Here is a 26,781-nt window from a genome sequence, read left to right as displayed (position 1 = left end):
CAAATGTTAAAAGTTGATAAATCTAGGTAGGAGATATTTTGAGGTCTCTATGGATTTTGTATTATTTTTGCAACTGTCATGTAAAGTTTGAAATTATTTCAGAAAAATAATAAAAGTGAATGAATTGAATAAATGTATCCATAATAAAGGAAAGTGACCTAACATTTATGGATTCCCTATAATTTGTCAGGCACTATAAAAGTCACGTTGCACATAACTTTTATCTTCACATCAACTTGGTTATTTAGGTGAAAATCCTTTTGCAAACAATGGAAGGCTCAGATAGGTAAAGTAACTTTCTTTGGTTCAGATAACTAACATTAGTAATAGCTGGTCTGTCTGCTATTTTCATTTAGTATAATTAGAATTGGGAATTGAAAATAACTTTGTAATATTTACTTTCTTAAATAAATATCGTCTACCATTTTTTCAACTGTCCTTTTTAGAATCACAAAGGTAAATTTTAAATGGTCACAGATTGAATTTTTCTATATTCATTCAAATACTTAAAAATTTTAGTTTATTGATTTCTTTACTCTGTATTTATGGGTTTAACTCCTTTGGGTGTTTGCAGATTAAAAATTTTCAGAAATATGCAATCATAAATGAACTATATAAATGGTAAATTAATGTGAACTTTTTTATCAGCATGTTATCAGGTGGTTCAGATGGTGTGATTGTACTTTATGACCTTGAAAACTCCAGCAGACAGCCTTTTTATACATGTAAAGCAGTCTGTTCCATTGGCAGGTGTGTATTAAAAATGCAATTCATGAATTTGTAAACAGTTGTGTGTTTTGGGCATAAAATGCAAAACATGTAGATATAAGTCATATGAATGGCTCAAGTAAATTGTTCAAATGACATATTTACATAGTATCCCTTGCCATTTTCTTGAAAAGAATAAATTTGGGTATAGCTCTGTTCTTAACATGTGACTTACTTCAAACAACTTTGGTTTCAGTTCTCAAAGCAGTCTATTAAAAGATTTTTGATGATATCCTTTTTGTCCTGTACCTCCATAGCACATCTTAGAACTGAGTACCACTTAGTATAAGATTCACTTAAGAGTCTTTCAGCTAATTATAAACACAATCTAAATTAGAGTTTTCAACTGATATTAGTGAAAAATTAAGATTAAATCTAGATGTAATAAATGAATTGGCAATTCCCACCAAACATATCCCGACACACAACAAACTCCTCTTCCTCTACTTCCCCAAAGCTGCCTAATTTTAAAATTTAGCTCAATTTGTCCTGACTTTCCTGATCATTCTTTACTGGCTTACCAATCTTATGAGAATTATTTTTTTAAGTCATTAGTCTAATAAGGTGTTTTGTGACCTTTTTTAGTGCATTCAGAACTGCAGTGACCATTTAGTTCTTTCTTAACCCCTGTTTCTGATGTAACATGGAGCAGTCCTTTGAATTAACAGAGAAAATGGGTATTGAGAAAAAGCTTCAATAACTCTAAGAATGATAGTGCTGGTTGAATAATACTCAGGAAAATCAAATTCAAAACCTGAATAGATACCTCTTCCAGTGAGGGCAGGTCACTGCCCCTCCATAATGGAAGAGGCCCATTATAACCTGCTGATCCCTCCAGGCTACAGTATGGAAATAGGAAACTTCTCATTTTATGAGTCTGAGTAGGAGGCAAGTCGCTACATCACATCATGGAAGCCAGAAACAAAAAGTGTGCAGACAGTTTCCTCTTCTTGTTGGCTAGGACATAAGCATGTGATCTAGTTTTGGCCACTTACATCATCCTACCTGAGACTGCCATTTGTTCTTAATATGGTGTCATTTTGAAGCTCACATAAGGCAGTTATTTCAAAATTTTGATTGCTATTTTGTAGAAACCATCCTGATGTTCACAAATACAGTGTGGAAACTGTACAGTGGTATCCTCATGACACTGGCATGTTCACATCGAGTTCATTTGATAAAACTCTAAAAATATGGGATACAAACACATTACAAGTAAGTATATTAAGCCAAATTGCTCTGTAGTTTGAAAGAGAATTAATCCTAAGCTATTTTAAGGCAACAATTTGCTAAAATGTCATATATGTTAATGTGAAAGCTGTGTAGTGGATAAGGAGAGCTAGATTGCTTGAGGTTGTATTCTGGCTCTGCTGCTGAGCAGATGTATAATGTTGGACAAATATCCAAACCTCTCTGAATCTCAGCTTCTTTATCTGTAAATGGGGATAATAATTGTACTTTTAAAGATGGTTGTGAAGAGCTAATTGATATATGTAAAGTACCTAGTAAAGCTCAAAACCTGATAGCTATTGTTGTCTATATTATTTGAAAACTAGTATGGTCCAGGGTGTAAGGAAAAAAATGGATTTTATCTCTGACCTAAAAACATAAAGAAAGTTATTAGTATTATAACTTAGTAGACAGGGGATAATAATTTTTTATGATATTGGGTCAAATTTATTTCTTAAGTGATAATCTTTTCTCTGAGTTCTTGTCCGTTATTTCTTTACCTATCTCCAAAACATCTCTAGTTGAATATATTATCATCTCCTCAAAGTTAACATATCCCAAACTGAACATGAACATTCCTCATATCTATTTAGCCATCAAATCTTAGCAATTCTTCTTTAAACTCTCAATCCTATTTCTCTTTTCTATTTCCTTCACTATTACTGCATATCTAGACTACTACTAAAAACTCCTAACTTGTTTCCCTATCTCATTTTCCTTCCCATACTTTCCATAGAAGTTCTACTCCAGAATTAATATTATAAAGCAATTTCATCACACCTCTACTTCCCCCCAACCTTTCAATGACTCCCATTTTCTAAAAACATAGCATTCTAAGATCTCCATAACCTCTACTTTCTCAATCTTGGCTTCTACCTCTTTTCAACACAAGTAATTTGCTGTAGCTAAATTGATATCTTCTTGCCTTCTAATCACATCTTGACTATGTAGTATTCCTTCCCTTGAGTGCCCTTTTCTGTGCAAAGTGTCCCTTCTCTTAAGGGCATACCTCTTTTTGCAATTATATTGAAACTAAAAATCAGGATGCCAGACTTGTAGCCCAGTTATGCTATTTATTAAATGTATTAGGTAAGTCATTTAATTAATTAACAGGTCTCTCTGGGTATAAAATTAAGGTACCAAACTAGATGATGTTTTAAGTCCCTTCTAGCTTAGTTTTGCTGTATCCTTAGTGATATAATTTTCTGGAGTGCATTTTAATCACCCTTTTATTTAAGCTTTTGTAGCACTAATTTTTATTCCCATTTCCATACTTATACTATAGTATCATTTTCATACCTGAATGTCATATCTGTTTTTTTAGATTTTAACCTCCCCAAGGCAAGGACTGTGTTTTTTACACTATTAATTCCAGTGCTTTGTATAGTAACTGCTAAATAAATTCTTTAAGAATGACTAATGATCTACATAAAAGACCACATATTTGTATTATAGATAATAAAATCATGAAGTGTACATATGTTTCTAATGTGAAAAATGTACAGTGCTATGTAAAATACAAATTTAGAATACTTATAACTTAAACTAAGACATTTTACTTTTTTACTTTGCTGTATTAGAAAAATAGGCTTATTGCTTTGGATTTATTTTTTATAGTAATGTATATTTTAAATATTTATCACTGAAAATGAAAATATATTAGAAATATATTTTGAGGATTGAAAATGAGTAAATCATGAACGTTTGCTTCTGACTATGATAGGATAGCTTGTAGCCAAACTAATGCCTCCACTGAGAAAAATTAGAAAAGCTAGATAAAATGTAAACAAACATCTGTTTGATGGGTTCGGGAAACTGCTAAGGTATCTAGGATTTGAGAAGTCACATCTTAAAAGGAAAGCTCATAGAAGTAAATTCAGCTTTATATACACGCTTTTCTCTTTGGGACATTGTCATTTCTTGACACAAGACAAGAAGCTAAGGACCAGCCAGTGCCTCTAAGATGCAGAGAAGCCACCAGGTACTTTCACAAGGCTTAGGAAACAAAAGTTAGAGTGTGGGGCTGCCAAGACAGCCAGAAATAAAGGGATCAAGATCATAGAAGGAAGATAGATGCAGAAAAGTCAGCCAGACACTTTGCACTGGTTTTCCCCTTGAGGCATTTGCTGATCAAGCCATGCAAGTGTAGAGGGTAAGAAATGAGGCAGGAGGCATCTGAAAAAGAGCAGAGTTTTCCCCAGTCACATGGTACTGTAGAGACAAAAATTGGAGAGTGTAGAATTTGCTCAGCAAGTGGAGGCCTATTAAAAACCCCAGGCTCTCAGTTACACCACAAGAATGGGTACAGACAGGAGGTAGGTGGAATGATGCCCCATCCCCAAAAAATCTATACACATCCTAATTCCTGGTATCTATAAATATGTTAGGTTACATGACATAGGGGAATTAAGGTTGCAGATAGAATTAAAGTTGCTAATCACCGGACTTCAAGATAGGGAGACTCCTGGATTATCTAAGGGGGCCCAATGTAATCACAAGCATCCTTAAAATTGGAAGTGTGAGACGGAAGAAGAGAGAAGAGTTGTGACTATGGAAGAATGGTCAAAGAGATGCAATATTGCTGGCTTTGAAGATGGACCAAGAGGAACACAAGACAAGGAATATAGGTGGCCTCTAAATGGAAGAAAAGGAAGGAAAAGATTGTCCTCTAGAGCCTCTAAAATAAACAACAACCTTGCTGACATCTTGAATTTAGCCCAGTGAGACCTGCACGAGACTTCTAACCTATGGAACTGTAAGATAGTAAATATGTGTTCTTTTAAATCAGTGGGTTTGTGGTAATTTCTTACTGCCACAAAAGAAAGCTATCACAGGGCCGTAAAATGACAGACAAGTAATTTTAGCAATGATCTGCCACTCTCCTACCTGCCAGAGATAGGTTGAATCTCCATTAGAGATAGATAACATCATACAGAACCTCTCCAATTTTTCCTATTCCTTGTTTCAGTAAAAAGTTACTATGCATATCAAGAAATAGACCCAAGGGATAAAACAGACAATAGGAACAGACATATCTCCAGGCTTAGATGGTGTTACTAGCATATTATTTTAAACACTTAAAGAAGAAATAATACCAATCTTACACAAATGTTTCAAAGAATAGGACTTGTTTTATGAGATCAGCATATGCTTAATTCCAGTATCTTACAAGGACATTATAAGAAAAATTATTGGCCACACACAGAGCTAACACACAAGATGACATAACAAAAAGAAACACAGATTCCCGTGCCACTGACAACTGAAGCGGACAAAGAACACACAGCAAATAGACACAAGCGAACAGACAACTGGGGCACAGGGGAAGGGGAGAGAAATGAATAAATAAATCTTAAAAAAAAAAAAAGATTATAGGGTAAGATTTCTGACAGTGCTGAAGAGAATCTGAACAGGGGGGATTAACTTTAAATGTGAGAAGGGATCATTTTTTCCAGGATAACAAGGGTAAAGATGGAAAAGGGTAAGTAGAAGTACATGTGCTTTTAAGATTGGGGTTAGGACATTAAGGAAATTCTCATCAAGTAGTTTCTATTTTCTCTTGGAAGTAAAAGGTAAATAACCTCTTGTGACTGAGTGGGGAAGTTTGTGGAGAGTGGGGAAGGTTTGAAATAGCTGTGAATATTGCAGAAAGAATATTAGAGAAATACAGTAGGATTGGCAGTCTACTAAAGGCCCAGCTGTCATGAATGATCCATGTAAGATTTTTTTTTTTTTTACCTGAGTAGAGCCATGGTTGGCCAACTATGGCCATAGGCCAAATCTGGGATATGGGCTATATCTAGCTCATGGACTGTTTTTGTAAACAAAATGTTATTGCAACACAGACATACTCATTTTTGTATTGTCTGTGGCTGCTTTTGTACTATAATGGCAGAAATGAATAGTTGGTCCTCAAAACTTAATAATTACTGTCTTAACCTTACAGAAAAAGTTCGTCGACCCTTGGTGTAGATCCACCTGGATACAGGTGCAGAGAAGGCAAACATTTGGAGTCATCCAGGGTTGAGATCTTGCTAGATGGAAGTATAATAAAGAAATTGAACATACTGGCATATTTGACATATTGGACCTTGGAATTCAAGTTGGAAAGGAAAAGAATTGAAGTCAGGAGAAACTAACAGGGATTCAGGAATCTATTCATTGTCTTGGGAGTAGTTGAAAAACTGAAAATGATATAAATGATAGAAGATTGTTGTCATAGGTAACTAGAAATGTATGATTTTACAGGAGGAGCAGTTCTAAGTAATGACTGTCCTGAGTGGTAGTTGAGAGGCAGAGTCCTGGCTAGATTACCTCTGGATGCTGAAGTCACCCAGAGTGAAAATAGGACTTGGAATGGAGAGGAAGACAGTGAACCTAAGTAGTTGTCTTTTCTTAATTTCTCGGATTTTTTAGGGGAAAAGCCTTTTCACACAAAAAGTGTTATAAATTACATAGGATTGAAAATTATCAGGTGTTTGGGGGAAGTATTACATTTCTGTTTAAGTTCTTAGTTTTCTTAAATCAATTGCTAATATTCCATTTTTTTAAAATGGCTAACAATTGAGAAAAAAGTGAATGGAAAATATGATGGTTTTGTAATTATAATTAGAACTCATACTTTTAAAATGTCTTTTGATTATCAGACTGCTGATGTATTTAATTTTGAGGAAACAGTTTATAGTCATCATATGTCTCCAGTCGCCACCAAGCACTGTTTGGTAGCAGGTTTGTACATGAATTCTTTCATTTTTTTTAACATGTGGAAAACTACTCCATTTTTCTATCTAGTTAGTTTTTGTGGTTTTGTTTGTTTGTTTTAAAGATTTATTTATTTATTTTTAATCCCCCCCCCCCCCCCGGCCGGTTGTCTGTTCTCTGTGTCTATTTGCGGCATCTTGTTTCTTTGTCCGCTTCTGTTGTCGTCAGCGGCGATGGGAAGTGTGGGCGGCGCCATTCCTGGGCAGGCTGCACTTTTCTTTCGTGCTGGGCGGCTCTCCTTACGGGGCGCACTCCTTGCGCGTGGGGCTTCCCTACGCGGGGGACACCCCTGAGTGGCAGGGCACTCCTTGTGCGCATCAGCACTGCGCATGGGCCAGCTCCACACGGGACGAGGCCCGGGGTTTGAACCGTGGACCTCCCATGTGGTAGACGGATGCCCTAACCACTGGGCCAAGTCCATTTCCCTATCTAGTTAGTTTTGATACAGACATTTTAACTCAAATGTAGATCACAATTCTTAAAAAAGAAAAACTCTTAAGTATACGCTACTAGGGATAGCAATATTCAATTCAACAGGTATTGTACGATAGATATTACACTAGTTGTTGGGATTCAAAGATTGAGAAAACATATTTCTGTCCTTTAAAGATTTCCTTTTAAACCAACACTTCCAAGATTTCACATGAATAAATTTGGCAACTTTTTCAATTGGAGACAATTTTTAAAAATGATTGTGTGATTCACGTTAACATCCATTTATATGAAATACCTGCAACAATAATTTTCATTTACGAGGAAGAACAGATGTTTTACTCATATCACATATCTGGTCCCTGTGATTCCATTATTTCATTGGCCCTGCATGAGTTTCTTCACCTCTGAATATCAGTCAAGCTGCTCCATCTGTAAAGAAAAGCTGTGCACTAAATTATCTTTGTAGTCCATTCAGTCTGTGTCTGCGGTTTTTATGCTCTTGCTAATGATTAGAAGTTTGTCACCTGCGAGAAAAGACCAAGCTGTTAAAATGAGCTGATGTGATAAAATGGCATAGAACTATACACACATGTTTTGCCAATTTACATTTTCTGGTTTTGATACTGTAGTTTAGTTACCTAAGATAGAAACCTTGGAAGAACCTGGTTGAAGGGTACTCAGGACCTCTCTGTTTTGTTTTGCATTTTGCAACTTCTCCTGATTCTTTCATTACTTCAAAATAAAAAGTAAAGAAATAGTACAATAATAGACTTCTTTTACTACAAAAGTGTGACTACAATTAAAATAATTTTTCTAATTATAAAATTTTTGAAATTAATTTTGGCATACTTTTTTGCATAGATACAATGAAAATATCATGATGCATAACATTATTTCTTGTTTCCTTTTGATGATGATTTATAATAAAATTATCATAAACCATTTTTGTGTTTTGTTTTTACAGTTGGTTCTAGAGGGCCCAAAGTACAACTTTGTGACTTGAAGTCTGGATCCTGTTCCCACATTCTACAGGGTATTTTTTCACTTGGAAACAACAACTACTTTCAGTAAACCATTCAATAAAAAGAAACATTATTAACAATGTTTCTTTGTAAGTGACATGACTGATGTATTTTGTACTAGCTGTTAAAAGTCAACAGGGAAATAAAGATCCCTCTGTGCTTTATTCTTATAAAACTAAACTATTGAGACTTTTATATGAACAATGGCTATAGGGGAAGCTCAAAAGATAAAGAATCAGAAGAGCTAAATCAAACCCTTGTGTTATAGCTTTTTAAAAATAAACTGCATTTTTAATGTTCTGGCTAAAGAGTAAACATTATTCGGTCCTTTTTCCCCCTCAGTAAAAATGTTTTAGAAAATTTGTCGAAATAATACTTTATTTGGTAAAACTATATTATTTTAAATTATTTTCACTAATACTGTTATTGGCATTAGATCATCTAATTCCAAAAAGTAAAAAGATAGTTCAGAAATAAACGTTTTTATTCATCTCTCAGAAATACTTAATACATATATCAAAACTTGATAGCTTTGTTTTTTTACATTAGTATGCATTTCTTTTATAAGTTAGGCAGATGAAAATGTCTGATTTAAATAGTTCAGTTAGGTAAACATTAATTAACAGTGATGAAATCGCTTATCCTATGAACTTATCACCCATGCTTTCTAGAAAAAATATTTTATGCCAATGCATTTTTCGGTCATGAATTAAAATTTTTTCTCTTACAAATTGCTAAGAAACTGAAAGAAAATTTTCATTTTTATTCTTGAGAATGTTTGCCTTGTATGTTTCATTGCCGTGAGTTTTTATTTTTATTTATTTATTTATTTTTTATTGACTTTGTAATAATATTACATTAAAAATATATATGTGAGGTCCCATTCAACCCCACCCCCCTGCCCCCCCTCTCCCCCCCCAACAACACTCGTTCCCATCATCATGACACATCCATTGGATTTGGTAAGTACATCTTTGGGCACCTCTGAACCTCATAGACAATGGTTCACATCATGGCCCTGCCGTGAGTTTTTATATAGAGATAAGTAATTGAGCTTCAAATACTATCATTTAATTGGTATTGATTTATAGGCTGACAACTGTATTTTTAAAAACTCAACTCTGATTGTCCTTGCCAAGGTAAAACCAGTCTTTTTATAATTAAATGCAACCACTCCATGTATTAAAAATCCCCATAGATTCTCATTATTTAAACATAGATTATTATAAATGTAAAAAAAAATGATGGGTCGTTATCAGTCACTTCACTTTTAATATTTAGTCTTCACTTTCTTCAGAATCAGGTAAAACTCATATTTCATCTTTTAATTTTTTCAAATATTTTGGAAGACTTTTCATGCAATTGTATTTGCAGGTCACAGACAGGAAATATTAGCCGTTTCCTGGTCACCACGTTATGAATATATCTTGGCAACAGCAAGGTAAAATGCAACTTTTTTGGTTTTGAAGTTATTAGTAATTAATGATAACCATTTTAGAAAGACTACATTTAAATAAGAAACATGTTTTAAGACATTTAGTTATTAATTGGGCCCTCAAAAAATAAAAAATAGAGTTGCAGATTTTAATTCATATCACCAGAATAAACCTTTCTGCATCATAATCCTAATCCTATCTAGTTTGAAGGTATTCACTTTTTTTTTTTTACTTTTTTTAGAAGGTACCAGGAATTGAACCTGGGACTTCATACATGGGAGGCAGACTCAACCACTGAACTACAGTCACTCCCCAGGTGTTCACCTTTTAAAACAATAGAAAAAAAGAGAATCTATGTGGTAATGCAAATCTACTAGTACCACAAGTAAAATTACTCTGTTGTGTCATTTTTGCATACAAAAATATAGCACTCTGTTACTTTAAGAGTAGTAGCTTTTTTACTCATTTTCTTTAAGTGTCATTTTAAATATGATATAACACATTCATCCATTTGTTAACTCAGCTTAGTAATATTTAATGATTGCCTACAATGTGCCAAGCAATGTGCTAGGGGACATAGGTAACCAAGGTGTAATACCTTCAAGAAGCTCTCCGTTTAAAGAGGAATATAGTCAGAAAAATCAGCAATTACCTCCTAAAAAATGTTTTAATAGTAGTATATCTTTGGTAGTGTGATGGGGGGCAGGGAAGCACTCAATTCTGAGAGAATCAAGAGGTTTTTGAGGCTATGTTTTTGGAGAGAAGGGTGCTTGCAGGTTTATTGCTGGAGAGAAGATACTAGTAGAGATAGGTGAAGGTAAGACATGGAGGGAATAATTGATGCATCAAGAACTTTAGATAGGAGGAGATAGAGTCAGATGAGGAGGGGCACACTTGATTTCACACAGGAAGGGTACTGAGAGACAAAAGGGAAGGAGGAAGAGGGGGGCATGAATGTAAGTTTGTAGCCTTGCTGAGAAGCGCAAGGAAATGCAAACCTAATGACCACTATTGTTTTTTCTGTTTTTCCTGTTGAAATACAGGAATGAGGATGCAATTCTGAGGAAAGGCAGTAAAGATTTGGAGTCAGCTGTTTTAGTGAATGGGAGACGGATCTGATTAGGAGCACATAGGACTGCTGGGTAGTGTCCTATGCTCAGTTGAGGTTTAGCCCACAGCTGTACCAAAGCATAGCAATCAAAACATTAAATGGCACAGAATTAACAGTTTTCATTCTTTAAAGACAAGTGTCTGAAAATTGTTGAAGTTGTGGGAGTAATGAAGAAAATAAATTCACAAAGGATTATAGGAAGGGTTAAGGACTTAATAAGGTAGAAGTAAAAGTATCAGAGTAAAAACACTCCGAAACCACAGGGATAGGGAGCAGTAGTCAAAGATTTTGATACACACATTTTAATAAAGCTTTATTTTTTAAAGAATTATTATTATAAAACCTATGCATATAAGTTTTATAGAGTGTGTGTTAGGCTTTTTTAAAAGGCTGACAGCCCTTACTTGCTCTGTCACAGTTTTAGTCCCCAAAGGAAGTTTGTGTTAATAGTTGGCAGAATGTGATGTTGAAATTTAAGATTTCCAAAGCATTGCAAGATCTATAATGCAACCATAAGAAGGCTCCCTAACATAGTGTAAAGGTAAAACTGAAGACAAATTACTAGTTGTAGATCCCTGCTTGGGTAGATGTCCATTGTTCCCACTTCATTCAGTTTTCCTCACATCATACGGAAAACTAAGAGACTCAGACAAAGTACCCCAGGAATTTGAATCCATCTGAGATTGGACCTAGTAAACAATCTCAAGAGTCAGGTATATCCAAACCTTTCTCAAAAGAGACTAAAGTCCTTAGACTTCTCCCATTATAGACTTTTTTCCCAGCTGGAAAGAAATTAAACCAACTTGGAAATGGAATGTGCTAGTTTATTGCTGACTATTCCAATGGGCTAAGTTTGACGGGGATCTCTGAAGAGAATGAAAGTTATAGGAACAGTTTATATTTAAAAAAAGAAAAGAGGGAAAAAAAAGATTTGTACATGAGAAATAGGTTTATAAAATGTAACACTCTTTCTTATTAAAATGGCATAGAGAAACCCAAAGGTTCAGATACTTTTGAGAACTTTTTGAGCATACTATACACATCAGCTGATCTGATTTAGTTTTCTGTAGCAATAGTCTAGAAACTGATATTGATGTTTGCTCATGCTTTTCCCTTTTTTCTTCACTTGAAAGAAAATGAAAATAAGTGTCTAATTTCTAGTACATATTAAATTTAATTCTTATATATCTGGCAAAGATTGAGTACACAAAACCAAATGAAAAGGTATTATTCTCATTATTCACCTTATTCAGTATTTTTCATATAAAGAAAAATCCCAAATTATGGCAAATGGATTCATAAGCAACTTGAAATCAGTCAACCGCTTATTGTCTAAATAGAATGTGAATAACAAATAATAGAAAGGATATAGTAGCAAACTCGCTAAGGAACAAGCTACAGGCCTGTCTTAGTCCTTAGGGAGAAAGATGCTCATGTAATAAAAAATATCAACATAAAAAACAACAGATTTTGAAGTCTGTCCTTGAAATCAGAAAGGTTGCTCTCTTTTTATTTATTTATTTATTTTTGGTTCTTTTTTCACTTCATTATGCAATGGTTGAATTTTGAATATTTGCCAAAGAGACAAAAGTATGATAACCCAAATGTGAAATATGTTTGTGCTAATATATTGAGACCTATGTATGCCATTATACTGGAAAGATGGATCAGGGGTTCAGTCACTATCCTAGATAAATATTCTGTGTAACATTTATTTCTTTTCAGTGCTGACAGTAGAGTAAAATTATGGGATGTGAGGAAAGCATCAGGATGTTTGATTACTCTTGATCAGCATAATGGGAAAAAGTCACAAGCTGTTGAATCAGGTAATAAAAGGCTTGTTTATATAGAAATAGAACAAAGATTGTTTATTTTATTGAAAATGTTTAATTAAAGCCAAATAAACATATATTGACAAATTGCAATTTTATGATTTTTTTTAAAAGGGCAATGACCATAAATCAGGTTTTTAATTCACATAAGCTAAATTATGTTGTTCATCTTCAAAAGACAACAAGTATGGCAACTTTATTTTCCCCTGAATTTTTAAATATAGAAACTTTTTGGATTAATTTGCTTTACTGATTTTTTTCCTCCAGTGAGGCCAATTAATACAAATTCATTGATGCTTGGGAAGCCACAATTAAAGGAATAGTAACATTTCACAGTAATGTGTCAGCCTAAAAACTTCATTGTATTAAACGTAAGTCAGCTATAATCCATGTGACTAGTACCTCAATTGTATTTTTACAGAGTTTAATTTCTGTATAGATGAATATTTTGATTCCGAATTAATTCTGGACTGGAAATATATTAAAATGAACTATAAAAGCTTTGATTATTTTAGTAATCTTTTAAAATTCAATTAAATCAGGCTTTTGAGAATTATGCTCTATCAGACTTGTTTATTTTGAAAGAGATGTAAATTTTGATAGAGACTAAAACAGTTATCCCTTCTATGTTAAAGGTTTTCTTTTAGTGTGAAATACTAGTGTTGATTCTCAGTAGTTCATAGAATGATTTTCAGATTAGAAATGGAACTATCTTAGAACAAAGGTGTTTAAAATTTGGCTATTAAACTAGGCATTTAATTGAATTTGATAGTACAGCTTACTCTTTGAAGAAAAATTATATACAAAATTAGTTTTCCTATTTTCCTCTATTTCCATAGTTCTGATTTATATAACATGTCATTATTCAAATAATCCAAAGGGTTGATTAATTTAAAATATAAGCCATATATTTCAAGTAATTTGGGTTGTTGTTCTTTAATTTGTTTAAATAACTATATCAGCAAACACTAAATATGTGCTGAGTACAGAAACAAGTAAAGTAAACTGTATTTTTCATTGCAGCAAATACTGCTCATAATGGGAAAGTAAATGGCTTGTGCTTTACAAGTGATGGACTTCACCTCCTCACGGTTGGTACAGATAATCGAATGAGGCTATGGAATAGTTCCAATGGAGAAAATACACTAGTAAGAGATTAATACCTCTCACTTTTTGGGTCTAAATTCAAGAAATGGATGTGTGACATACACAGTGTTTTTCTGTAGATTCAACTTGGTTACTTGTTTTTGAATCAGTCTTACTGTGTTTTGTTTTTGTAAAACATTTTTCTACTGGTGACTCTCAACTCAGGACCACCTTCCCCCATCCTACCTCCATCACATTCCCTCACAGTGAAAAAAATCACTGCTCTACTGAGTAACTGTTTGTAATGGGAAAGTGCTGTATCTCTCAAGTATGTTGAGGAAGAATAAAAGATTAAGAACTGATATAAATTAAAATTACAAAGTTAAAGAATCAAATTTTATACTATATATGACTTGTAGAAACAAAGCCAAAATGAATTTTTGTAGTACCAGAACATATAGTACTTTATTTAATATTGGACTCAATGTATTTTGAAGACTCTTACGTAGTCATTAATATGTTTAAATATGTTGTGGTCCTTGCCATATATATCTGTGGTTTAGTAACTTTCAAAATAAGCTACCAAAAGTATTTTTGATGATGATAATATTAAATAGCTAACACTTAGCTATCCATCCATCAATTGATCGATTAATGCCTTGATAGCTAATATTGAATGTGTATGTGCCAGACCCTGTGCTAATAATAATTAACATTTAATATAGTGCTGGGGCATACATTGCCTTATTTAATCACCACATCAATGCCATGAATGTAGTTAGTTATACCCATTTTACCCATGAGAATCTGAAACACAAAATGGTTAGATAATTGGAGTTTAAGTAGCTATGAAAGCAACAGAGCTTAATGCTAGATTCCAGTCTTCCTATAATGCTAATTATATCCAGACTTCTTAAAGTTTTTATTTAGGTATTAATGTTAATCATATTCCTTTTTTTAATCCATTCTTGCTAATAATTCTCTTTTTAGATGTTCTAGATGTCACTGCATTATTAATACTAATCTTGCTATAAAGTCAAATTGTTTATGTCCAGATTACTTTAGAGTACGCTAATCCGTTATATTAGAGTTGCTTCTCTGTCATGTCTGAGACATTGCAAATTATAATTTAGAATGGGCCATTCAATATCTTGTACCATGTCCCTGATTAGGTCATACCTTCTTTTTCTCTTTTTATTCATTTATTTAATAAATATTTATTTGCTAGGCACTATTATCCAGCAGCGGACCAAAATAGTGAAATCCTATTCTCATGGAGCTTATATTCTAGGGAGGGGAAGAAAGATATCAGTCTTTCTTGGATAGATAGATAAATAATAAGTTACATGGGGGAAATGCTATAAGAAAAGAAAAGCAAGAAAAGGAGCATAGGAAATACTGGAAAGTTGGGATTTTCTGTTTTATTAACACATAGAGCAGTCAGGGTAGGCTGCACTGAGAAGGTCACATTTGCTTGGAAGGAAATGAGTGAGCCATATAGATATCTGGGGGGTAGCATTCTAGGTAGGGGAAAGAAAAATGCAAGATTCTGAGGCAGGAACCTGTTTAGGACACTCGGGGAACACCAAGGAGTCTCTTTTGTTGGAACTGAGTGAGGAAGGGGGAGAGTAAAAGAAGATTAGGAGTAGAAAGAATAGGACCCCAGAGCATATAGGCCTTGTAAGCCATTGGAAGGGCTTAGGCTTTTCTTCTGAGTGGGATAGCCACTAAAGGTTTTTAAGTAGAAATAGGATCACTTTGGAAAAATAGCTTGGAATGTTTCTCAGTTAATGTGATAAATACAAATGGTATTAAGTATATACATAAATTGTTGCTGTGATATTACTCCATTTATCTTTCCTTCTTGACAATGATACTATATTCTTGCCCTGTGAATTTTTGCAAGAATCTAGAATACTGTGTTTAATAGTAGACAGTACATTTTAAAGTGGATTTGATTGAGTAAATGTCATTCATACATAGATGACTAGGGTAGTAAAGAGCCCAGGCACTCATCTACAAAAGACACTTGAAAGAATATTATAAGTCTACATATTAACTTTGAGTAAAGCTTAATTTCCTGTTTTTTAGGTAAAAATAAAATAGACAAATTCCAGTCTTTTCTTTCCATACCTAAATGGATCATCTTGCAAATTCTCTGGGATATGTAAACTGCACTCTTGAAACCATTGCCTTAGAGTACAGAGAAATTTCCCACAGGGAAAATTCAGAGAGAAGCAGCTTTGGGCATACCAAAATTTTTTAATTTTCAAAATAATGTTTCTGGTATTTCCTGTTTTAGTTACTGGCATCATCAGATACCCAGTCCCCAAAGCCAGGAAACCAGGAGTCATCCTTTACTCTTCTCTGTCCCTCATCCCAGATATTAAATCACTCAGAAGTCCTGTTAATCCTTCTTAATTTTTTTGTTATCTGTCTTTCTTTTAAGCTTCACTGCTAGGGTCTCATCATTTCCTTCTTTAATTACTCTAACATCCTTCTAACCTTTCCCAAACTCATCACCCTGTTGAAGTCTTTCATTGGTTCTCCAATATTTTCAGGTTATTAAATTTTGAATGAAAGAAAAATAATCTACAACAATATGGCACAGTGGTTTTTGACTAGGGTAGTCTGAATTCAGTTTCTGATTCTGATATTTACTAGCCAAAAGATCTTGATTAAATTACTTAATCTTTTCAAGTATTTTCTTTTTGTAATATAGTGGTACCTATCTCTTAGGATTGTTTTGAGGATTACATGAAATAATGTATGCAAAACACTTATGTCTAGTGCATACAGTAAATATTGACATTCTGTAAATATGTTATATCATTAATTATGCTGATAGTTGTTTGACAATAGAATGAACTGCCTTGTGATGGAATCTCTGTATCACTCTAGGTATTCATGTCATCATTAGATGTATATCTTCATTGGGGTGATGTGAGGGACCCAGACAAGATAGGAGAAAATTCAGTTTGCAAATTTGCAGTCATCCTATTCCAAGTTCATGAAATCTTCCTTCTCTGTCAAAATCTTTCAGTGCCTGCTTTAAATACAACCTTTAAGATCCATTTTATGGTATTTGCTTGAGAAGCCTAGTAAACTAAAACATATTTTGGTATTGAGAGTTGGGTGCTGCTATTCCAAATGCCAAAAATGTGGAAACAGCTTTGAAATTGGATAATGGTTGGAAGCTAGATGGTTTTTTTCGGTTTTTTTACTCCACTTTCTCCATCCTCCCCCAGCCTGCCCTCCCTCCCCCCCCCCCCCCATTGTCTGCTTTCTGTGTCTATTTACTTTGTGTGTTCTTCTGTGTCCACTTAGATTATTGTCAGCAGTACCGGGAATCTGTGTCTCTTTTTGTTGCATCATCTTGCTGCGTCAGCTTTCTGTGTGTGCGGCACCACTCCTTGGGCATACTGCGCATTGTTTTTGCACAGGACAGCTCTCCTTACAGGGCACACTCCTAGCATGTGGGGCTCCCCTATGCAGGGGACACCCCTGCATGCCACGGCACTCCTTGCGCACATCAGCACTGCACATGGGCCAGCTCACCACACAGGTCAGGAGGCCCAGACCTCCCACGTGGTAGGTGGACGCTCTATCATTTGAGCCAGATCCATTTCCTGCTAGATGAGTTTTGAAGCTCTTGATAGAAAAGGCCTAGATTGCTTTGAAGAGACTGTTGGTAGAAATTTGGATATTAAAGGTATTTCCTACAAGGCCTTTGAAGAAAATGATGAGTGTGTTATTGGAAACTTCATGTTGCAGAGAACATAGTGAGAAATTGAGTTCTTATGTCAGATGGAAGGTAAAACTTGAAAGAGATGAACTTGGATATTTAGCTGAGGAGATTTCCAAGCTAAGTGTGGAAGGTGCGGCCAGGTTTCTCCCTGCAGAAAATGAGAGAGGAAAGGGATAAACTAAAAATTGAACTCCTGGACACAAACCAGAAATTGGTGGTTTGGAAAATTCTGAGCCTGTCTAGAACAGGGCTCCATGTGAGAGTTTAACTGAACCTGGAACCAGTCAGCAATTTTCATAGATGTCAAGATTTAAAATACAGTTATGCTCTCTCTGAGCTCAGAGTTGGTTCGCGACAACATGGCGAAATACACCAAGAAGGGCAGAATTGTTGGTAAATACGGAACCCATTATGGTGCCTCCCTTTGGAAAATGGTGAAGAAAATTGAAATCAGCCAGCATGCCAAGTACACTTGCTCTTTCTGTGGCAAGACCAAAATGACGAGGAAAGCTGTGGGGATATGGCGTTGTGGTTCCTGCATGAAAACAGTAGCTGGTGATACCTGGACCTACAATACCACCTCTGCAGTCACAGTAAAGTCTGCCATCAGGAGATTGAAGGAATTGAAAGACAGTAGGAGCACCACAATTTGGACCATCTCTAGCCTGTAGTAAATGGGTTAATTTATGTAACAACAAAAAATAATACAGTCATGCAGGAATGATCTCTAGAAAGTCCTTCTGTCTGATGGTATGGACCCCTGTGAACTACATGCAAAACTGACAAGTCTGTGTGTGTGTGAGATTTGTATATGTGGAACCACTGCCAGTTTGGACTAAAAGGAACAGAGAAGGGACAAAATGAAGGAAGAATGGCTTCAAGGACAGAACCATAGAAGATTGAGGTCTGGACCAAAGATATTTCCTTGGGCCAAGAGAGTAGACCCACCCATGTTACAGAAAGGGTGAGTCTGCCCTGGAACTTGGAGGGGGTGGGCCTTTTGCTCCACTATTCAGGAAGAGTGCAGCAGCCCCAGTGCTCAGAGATAGTGTCCTGTGCCCCAGCCTTCACAGGGCTTTCTCCCACCCCAGTGCTCAGAGAGGGAGAGGATGGAGCCATTGCCCCTGGGATCGCAGAGACCCTGGCCACCAGGTGTTTGGAGAGGGTGGAGTCTTCACCCCAGTGTTCCGGTAGAGGGCTAGGGCTGCCACTCCATCAGATCCAAGGAGAAAACATTCCATAGATGACTCTCAAACCTTGAAGTCTAATGGAATTTGCCCTGCTGGGTTCTGTAATTGTTTGAGACCTGTGACCCCTGTTTTCCTTCTACTTTCTCCCTTCCAAAATGAAAATGTTTGTTGATACCTGTTTCTCCATTGTATATTGGAAACAGATAACTTGTTCTCTCAGTTTCACAGGTCCACAGAAAGAGGGTGCCTAGGACTGACCACACATTTAGCTATTTTGATGAGACTTCATACTTAAGCATTGTTTCTAAAATGACTTAAGGGTTTTGGGATATTGTGATGGAATGGATATATTTTGCAAATAGAAGGAACATTTCATTCATTCATTCATTCATTCATTAGGAGATACTGGGGATTGAATCCAGGACCTCATACATGGGAAGCAGGCACTCAGCCACTGAGCTACATCAGCTCTCCAATGAGAGTTGGTTTTTTTTTCATTTGTCTGTTTTATTTTTTATTTCAGGAGATACTGGAGATTGAACCCAGGACCTCATACATGGGAAGCAGGTGCTCAATCACTTGAGCTATATCCCCTTCCCAAGAACATGTCTTTTGGGGTCCAGATGGTTTGACATTATATATCCCAGAAATACATGTTCTTAAATTTAATCCATTCCTGTGGGTTATAAGTAGGACCTTTTGATGAGATTACTTCAGTTAAGGTGTGGCCAAGCCCAATGAAAATGGGTCTTAATAATCCAATTACTGGAGTCCTTTACAAGTGGAATGAAATTCAGACAGAGAGAAAGCTGTGGAAGCAAGAAGCTGAAATCAGTGGAACCCAGAAAAAAAAGGAGAGGCCCCCATGTGCCTTGCCATGTGACAGAGGAGCCGAGGACCAAGGATCACTGGTAGCTAGCCCCAGAGCCCCGGTCTTCAGGAAGAAAGCATCACCTTGATAACACCTTGATTTGGACTTTTTCCCAGCCTCAAAGCATGACTGAATAAATTCCCATTTTCAACTTAACCCATTTCATAGTATTTGCTTGAGCAGCCTAAGAAACTAAAAAAACATCATCATAGCTAAAAGTAGCCTGACCTGCTTCAGTACTTTCATAACAGTTTATAACATGCTATAACAGTTTTTACACTGCTTTTTATGGCAAGCATTTATATTCATAAAATGGGGACCTGAGATATCCACCTAGTACAGTGTGTAAGACATAGTAAGCACTTAGCAAATGGTCAGTCTCCCTCTTTAATCTCTTATTTGGACTTCATTCCCTAGGCATTGAAAAAACATTGATAGTTTTAGAGAAAGCCTAAGACAAAAGTTAGTGAGCTGGTTCAATATTCATACCTCATTAAACACTATCCAGTTAACATTTGTGAAGGACTGTGGTATAGTGGAATAAAGATATCTCCTCAGAATAGGTTTTGTTGCTAAGTTCTCTGATAAACAAGTCTGAATAAGGCTATTACAGTCTAGCAGTTCATAATTTTTCTAAGGGAATAGAGAATTGCTAGTTGAAAAGTGTTTTGTATATTTTTCTCCCATCCCCTCCTTCATCATTGTACAGATTGTTACTCATGTAGGTCAAAAGATGCAAATGAGTGAATGTTAACATTTTTTTTTAGATTGATTTTTTATTTATTTCTCTTCCTTTCCCTGCCCCCTCTCTCCCCAGTTGTCTGCCCTCTGTGTCCATTCTCTGTTCTTCTGTGTCCCTTTGTATTGTCAGCAGCACCGAGAATCTGTGTCTCTTTTTGTTGCGTCATCTTGCTGCATCAGCTCTCCACGTGTGCAGTGCCATTCCTGGGCAGGCTGCACTTTTTTCGTGCTGGGCAACTCTCCTTACAGGGCGCACTCCCTGTGCATGGGACTCCCCTATGTGGGGGACACCCCTGCTTGGCATGGCACTCCTTGCACGCATCAGCACTTGTGCATGGGCCAGCTCATCACGTGGGTCAGGAAGCCCTGGGTTTGAATCTTGGACCTCCCATTTGGTAGGCGGACCAAATCCACTTCCTGAATGTTAACATTTTGAACATAAGAATTAACAAATATACTGAATATGTTTATGAACCATGTGCTCTCATATGCATTATTTCATTTACGTGTTAGAAATAACTATGATAAATGATGTTATGTCCATTTAGCAGATTCGAAGAATGAAACTCGGAGGTTAAATCATTAATCATAAGAAGGGAAAAAAAGGGGCAGGTTTCAAACCCAAGTCTACTAACTATAAATTCAGTGTCAAACCCACTATACCACTACTGCTTTGTAGTAACTAAATATGTGTACTCATTTCTGTCACATTAACCTGAAGGGTATATAAGCCAAATATACTATCCACAGATTATTGGCGTAGATCCATTTGTGCCTCAGGTTCTCTATTTATACACATACACAGTACACACAGAACTTGCAGAAAAAGAAAAAAAGATAAATCACGGTCTGTATGAACTCTGTTATTAGCCATGTTAAAGGGAGGTTTTGGTGATTTCCATTCTCAAATAATTACTACTGATTTTATATTCATCCCAAACTTCATATCAGAATTACCAGAAGGAAGTAAACACCACCAGTTTCTCTAGCCCATTACTTTTCAGGCTTTGATGAGCACACAGATTATCTAGGGATCTAGTTAAAATGAAGATTCTAGTTTAGCAGTATTGGGGTGAGACCTGTGATTCTGCATTTTTTACTGCCCTCAGGTGATACAGATGTTGCTTGTCTGCAGATTACACTTTTGGAGTACAATGCAGAATTTTTTATTTGGTCACAAATATATACTTATTTTTATAATGCTGTAATTATAATGTATATGTGTTGTGTTCTTTTTTCTCTTATTCCTATTTTCTGCATAATTTATACAATTACGGCTTTTATTTGGCTATATAAACCATAGAGTTAAGAGTATATCATTATTAGGAATTTATGTATATTCTCAGTTATTTTGCCATTCTAGATAATGCTGAACTGAATTCCTTGGGGAGCATATAGCTTTTTGCTCTTTAATTATTTCCTTAAGATAAATTCCCACAAGTAATTACTAGGTCAAGGGGTAAGATATCTCTTTTTTGTTGTTGCATAATCTATATGTCCTTTAAGAAGGGATGACTAAACTACAGTGCCATCAACATGTTTACCTCACTTGTACCAATATTGAATGTCTTACTTAGGTTTTTAAAAAATATTTGCTAAATTAGGAAATGTTCTAAAATTATTCTTCAAGATTGCCTTAATTTATATATTTTTTCTATACCAATGTTGAATATGAATACTTACCTTTGTGGAATCTTTACTCTTTATTTCTTCTTATGTGAAATATACATTCATGGCATTGGCTCATATTTCCATTAGGACATTAATAGTTTTCTTTAAATTTAATAGATCCCTTTCTATAGTATATTATAATATTTGAAGCAAATGTCTCTCTAGTCTTTTTTGTCTTTTTAATTCAGATTTAAAGAATAAATAACTTTATGATTTTACATCCTATAGGTGAACTATGGAAAAGTTTGTAATGACAGTAGAAAAGGATTGAAATTCACCGTTTCATGTGGCTGCAGCTCAGAATTTGTTTTTGTACCATATGGTAGCACCATTGCTGTTTATACAATTTACTCAGGAGAACAGATAACTATGCTTAAGGGACATTATAAAAGTGTTGACTGCTGTGTATTTCAATCCAATTTCCAGGTAAGAATGATACATAAGGGAATTTAAAATGTTCAGGTAGCTAGCTTGCCAGAGTAGTTGTATATAAAGGAATAAATTGTGATTTCATCCTCAGAAATTATTACACTTTTAATCCACATTTGAGCTAGGGTTTATTTTATTTTATATATTTTTAAAGATTTATTGATTGATTTCTCCCCCTTCCCTCCATTGTATGCTCTCTGTGTCCATTTGCTGTGTGTTCTTCTGTTTCTGCTTATATTCCATTAGGCAGCTCCAGGAACCGATCCTGGGAACTTCTGGAGTGGGGAGAGGTGATCATTCTCTTGCACCACCTCAGCTCCCTGGTCTGCTGTGTCTCTTATTATCTCTCCTTTGTGTCTCTTTTTGAGACACATCTTGCTGCACTAGCTCTTCCTGTGGGCCAGCTCTCCATACAGGCCAGCTTGCCTTCACCGGGAGGCCCTGGGTATCAAACCCTGGACCTCCTGTATGGTAGACATGAATCCAATTGCATGAGCCACATCCACTTCCCTAAGGTTTATTTAATATAGGATGATAAATGATGGATTTTTAGGTGACTTAGAAGGTCTGTATGAATCAATATAATACTGCACAAATTGAGGTAATTTCTTTTTCTTTTGCATATGGGCTCCATTTATTTAGCAGTTGAAAATCTGGCAAATTAAAACAATTTCTTGCAAACTGTCTTTAGGGAAAAATAGAATTAGGTGTGTATTTTGGGATATGTTTATTTAGATGTGTCTAAAATTTTGCTTATTTCTTGCTTATTTTTCTGCAGTGGCTGCCATAGGCTTGCTTTTGAGTTTTAACCAGTGATGCAACTTAAATAATTTCTTAAATACCCAAGACTTGTTTGTTTAACATCTTGACCTTTCTCTTCCATCTCACCAATGGAGCAGATTGCCTTTTTTCTTTCAGAGAACATTTGCACAAATTACCTCATAGAGTCCTTTAAATGAGTCTCTTATATAGCAAGAGTGTTGTTATTTTCCCAGTTTTATAGTTAAGGAAAATAAAGCTCATGAAAGCTAAATACTGAAAGAATTAAAATTATGGCATATTGGCCCTAGAAGATACTTGAAGTATCGCTGCAAAGCTCTTATTCATTCGTTAACACTAATTATCTGATTTATTCCCTGCGTTGTGCTGTAAATACATGGAGTTGATTTTTTACCACTGTGGTAATATTAAAATATCAGGAATATTTACACCTCCTACTAGTTGGTAAATAGCTACTGCACCAAGCCCACTAAGTGATCTCCTCCAATATCGGCCCCTTTCCTGGGGCCACTTGGACCTCACCTCAGCTCAGCAACTAAGAGGAGACCTCCAGGACCCTGTTCCAACCCAATTCTGTGACCACTGTCTCTTCTGATTGGTTGGTATTCTGATGTACCAGTTGTTAAATATTTTTAGTATTATTTTTGGGAGAAGGAAACTAAAGCACCAGAGAAATGACATGACTTGCTGTAAACTTGCAAGTAGTTATTGACAGAGCATGATTCTCCATTCAAAGAATTTCTTAGAATATTGTGCCTCTTTTCTAGGTCCAGGCACTTAGAGACAGAGCCAGTACTTTAACCCAGGCATCCTGATTACAAATTAGTGCTTTCTACCAAATCAGAACTTCATTACAGGTGTGCATAAAATGGTTTAGAAGTGCTCTACAAGATATTGATTCCCCTCAGTTCCTGAAATAGCATTATTGCTTTTGCATCTGTTTAGCTACAGAACCGTTTTCCAAAATAAGTACTACACAAAACTCATGATCTGAAAATAAAATTGTACTTATAGTAATTATATCATAAATACAGAAATCAAACAAAATACACCAAAACTTATATGTGCTAGAGCTAACCATAGCATATCATTAACACTTTATTGTACAACTGCCTATTACACTGTGACCAAAGCATAAATCAGTCATATGAGGCTGAGCCTTGGTCACTTTTTGTGGAGTGTAGTATATAGTAAATTGTTCAAGGGCACTGAACATCTAAACATATCTGCATCATCCCCAGTTAGTGTAACCATATATATTCTAAATCTTATAATATTTTGTGCAGAATTTTAAGAAATTTAATAATGTAAAAATATTCCCATTTAAGTTTAACTTTTTACATCTGTAAGATATTTCCTGTAAATAACTTAATCTTATTTTCCCTTTACCTAGAACTCTTACTATAAAAACAAAAGTTCATTGTACCAAGCTTCAAATTGTTTTTGAGATGAACAGTAATAAAAATAAATGATTGTATATCAGAACAGGAAAAACTTTGTTATAGAAATATAGAAATGTATTTGTGAGGAAAAGAAGTCAGTTGGTCACTCAGGTTTTTATAACCACTAATTTTGGTGTTTTTTTTCTTACTTTCTCCTTTGCTTACTAGTTGTTTGTTGTGTTTTTTAAAATTGATCAACTGTTTTATATCCAGCCTTTTGCCTTTTACATTGAGTACTTTCCCATTCATTAAATATTCTGCAAAAACAATTTTAATGTCTATGTAATATTCCATCAGATGAACATAACAAAATTTATAATTCTTTTACTTTTGGACATTTATTTGTATTTTTGTTATAAATAATACAGTGTTGATATTAAATAATACACTGTTGATATTCTTGTATCTTTAGCATACCTTCCAGAAAGGCATACAAAAACTTTTTTCTAATAGTGAGATACTCTCCTTTGGAAAGATTATACCAATTTATATGCTCTGAATATGAGAGTGCCTATGTCACTGCACCACAGGAATGTTCTTAGTGATAACCAATATAACATGTTCCTTAAATTTTGTAGGAGGGTGGTGAGCATTGTTCAACCGTGTGCAAAAGGCATATCAAGATTAATATATAAGGACATTGACATAAACATGTATCATCCCAAGCTTCCACTTATAATGCATACTTCTTCACAGTTACATTTTTTGGGTCATCAGGCTTTTCTGTTGAATAGGAGGCAGTTAGGCAGCTATGAGGTAAATAAAACTTTTTGTGATTTTTTTTTTACTTGTTCTAACTAGAAACTCATACTGAAGTCTTTATTAAAGCCAATATTGACAGAGAAGGACAAACTTTCTTTTTTCTCTATAATTAGAAATATGGATGCTATGATTAATAAAAATCACCAGGATGTTTAGTGTTTTTGTAAAATTTTCAGACCATTAGTAAGCTTTATACATTTGGAGTCTGACATTCTCATATAAAACAAATCTTTAGTACATGTTTTAAAGTAGAAAAGAAGAAAGGGCATTCAGCCTAATTTCTTAATCTTATCTTAGAATTAATCATTCTAAAGTTTGGTTAGTTCACTTGAGATTGGTACCTGCTTTAAATTGATGCACAATCACATCTTTTGTTTCTGCGTTATAGGAACTTTATAGTGGTAGCAGAGACTGCAATATTCTTGCTTGGGTATCAGTTTTAAATGAACCAGTTCCTGATGATGATGAGGTAAATATTGTTCAAATTATACAATGACTTCTAAATCAAAAATGATGAGCCTTTATTAAATAATTTGCTTTGTATGGGAAAGATTTTTAAGGCATTTATTTCTTTTCTGATTGTAAAAATAATTTGTCTGTTATGACACATTCGGAAAATTCAGAAAATATCAAAGAAGAACATTAAAATTCTTCATTTGAATTAATCAGTACTAAGGTTTTGATTTACTTCATTCTTGTTTTTCCTGTGCATATGCTGTCTTTAAATTTAGTATCATGTTTGAGGATACAACTTGACATTTTACTTTTCTTACTTGGCATTGTATGATAAGCCTTTTCCCATGACAATAACTATTGTAAATATCATTTTATGATTACAACAGTCATTTATATACCACAACTTAAGTAGTTCCCTATTTAGCTGAGAAAATCTGGACAGTTAAACATGGGCTATTCTAAATTAGGTCTAGATAAAGTTAGATCAAGTGTCGAAGAAGACCCTTAATACAAAGCCAGTCAACAATAAAACCCTAGGCAAGAGGGAGAAACTAATCTCTTCAGAGATAGCTAATCAAGATAATCACATACCCAGACACAAACAAAATATTATAAGCAATACTGAGAGACAGGAAGATATGGCTCAATCAGAGGAAAATTAAAACTTCAGAGGCTCAGAAGTTGGAACAACTAATCAGAGATGTTCAAACATTTGTCCTAAATCAAATCAAGGAGATGAAGGAAAATATGCATAAAGAGATTAAGGATATTAAGACTGTGAGCATAAAGAAGAATCTGAAAGTATAAAAAGAAGCATAACAGGGAAGCGGATGTGGCTCAAGTGATAGAGCTTCCACCTACCATATGGAAGGACCTGAGTTTGATCCCTGGGGCCTCCTGGTGGAAAAAAAAGAAGAGAAAGCATGCCCGCATGGTAAGCCACTGCCTACCCAAGTGCTGTGTGGTGAGCCAGTGCCCACACGAGTGCCCACATGGTGAGCGCAAGTGCC

General features: G+C 35.1%; 1 protein-coding gene across 1 annotated transcript in view; it reads left to right on the top strand.

Annotated features, from left to right (window-relative positions):
• ERCC8 (ERCC excision repair 8, CSA ubiquitin ligase complex subunit) overlaps window positions 1-26,781 on the top strand; it is a 57,042-nt gene that overhangs the window by 24,414 nt on the left and 5,847 nt on the right. The window contains exons 3-11 of the mRNA XM_004458848.3: window positions 649-750; window positions 1,860-1,983; window positions 6,645-6,726; window positions 8,159-8,227; window positions 9,591-9,657; window positions 12,489-12,589; window positions 13,619-13,743; window positions 22,131-22,328; window positions 25,704-25,784. Of these exons, the coding sequence (XP_004458905.1) occupies window positions 649-750; window positions 1,860-1,983; window positions 6,645-6,726; window positions 8,159-8,227; window positions 9,591-9,657; window positions 12,489-12,589; window positions 13,619-13,743; window positions 22,131-22,328; window positions 25,704-25,784 (949 nt within the window). The remainder of the gene's footprint in view (window positions 1-648; window positions 751-1,859; window positions 1,984-6,644; window positions 6,727-8,158; window positions 8,228-9,590; window positions 9,658-12,488; window positions 12,590-13,618; window positions 13,744-22,130; window positions 22,329-25,703; window positions 25,785-26,781) is intronic.

The sequence above is a fragment of the Dasypus novemcinctus genome, chromosome 2 (genome assembly GCF_030445035.2).
Source record: "Dasypus novemcinctus isolate mDasNov1 chromosome 2, mDasNov1.1.hap2, whole genome shotgun sequence".
NCBI classification, from domain to species: Eukaryota; Metazoa; Chordata; class Mammalia; order Cingulata; family Dasypodidae; genus Dasypus; species Dasypus novemcinctus.
Note: the sequence above shows the minus strand (reverse complement) of the source record. Positions and strands in the feature narration are given on the sequence as shown.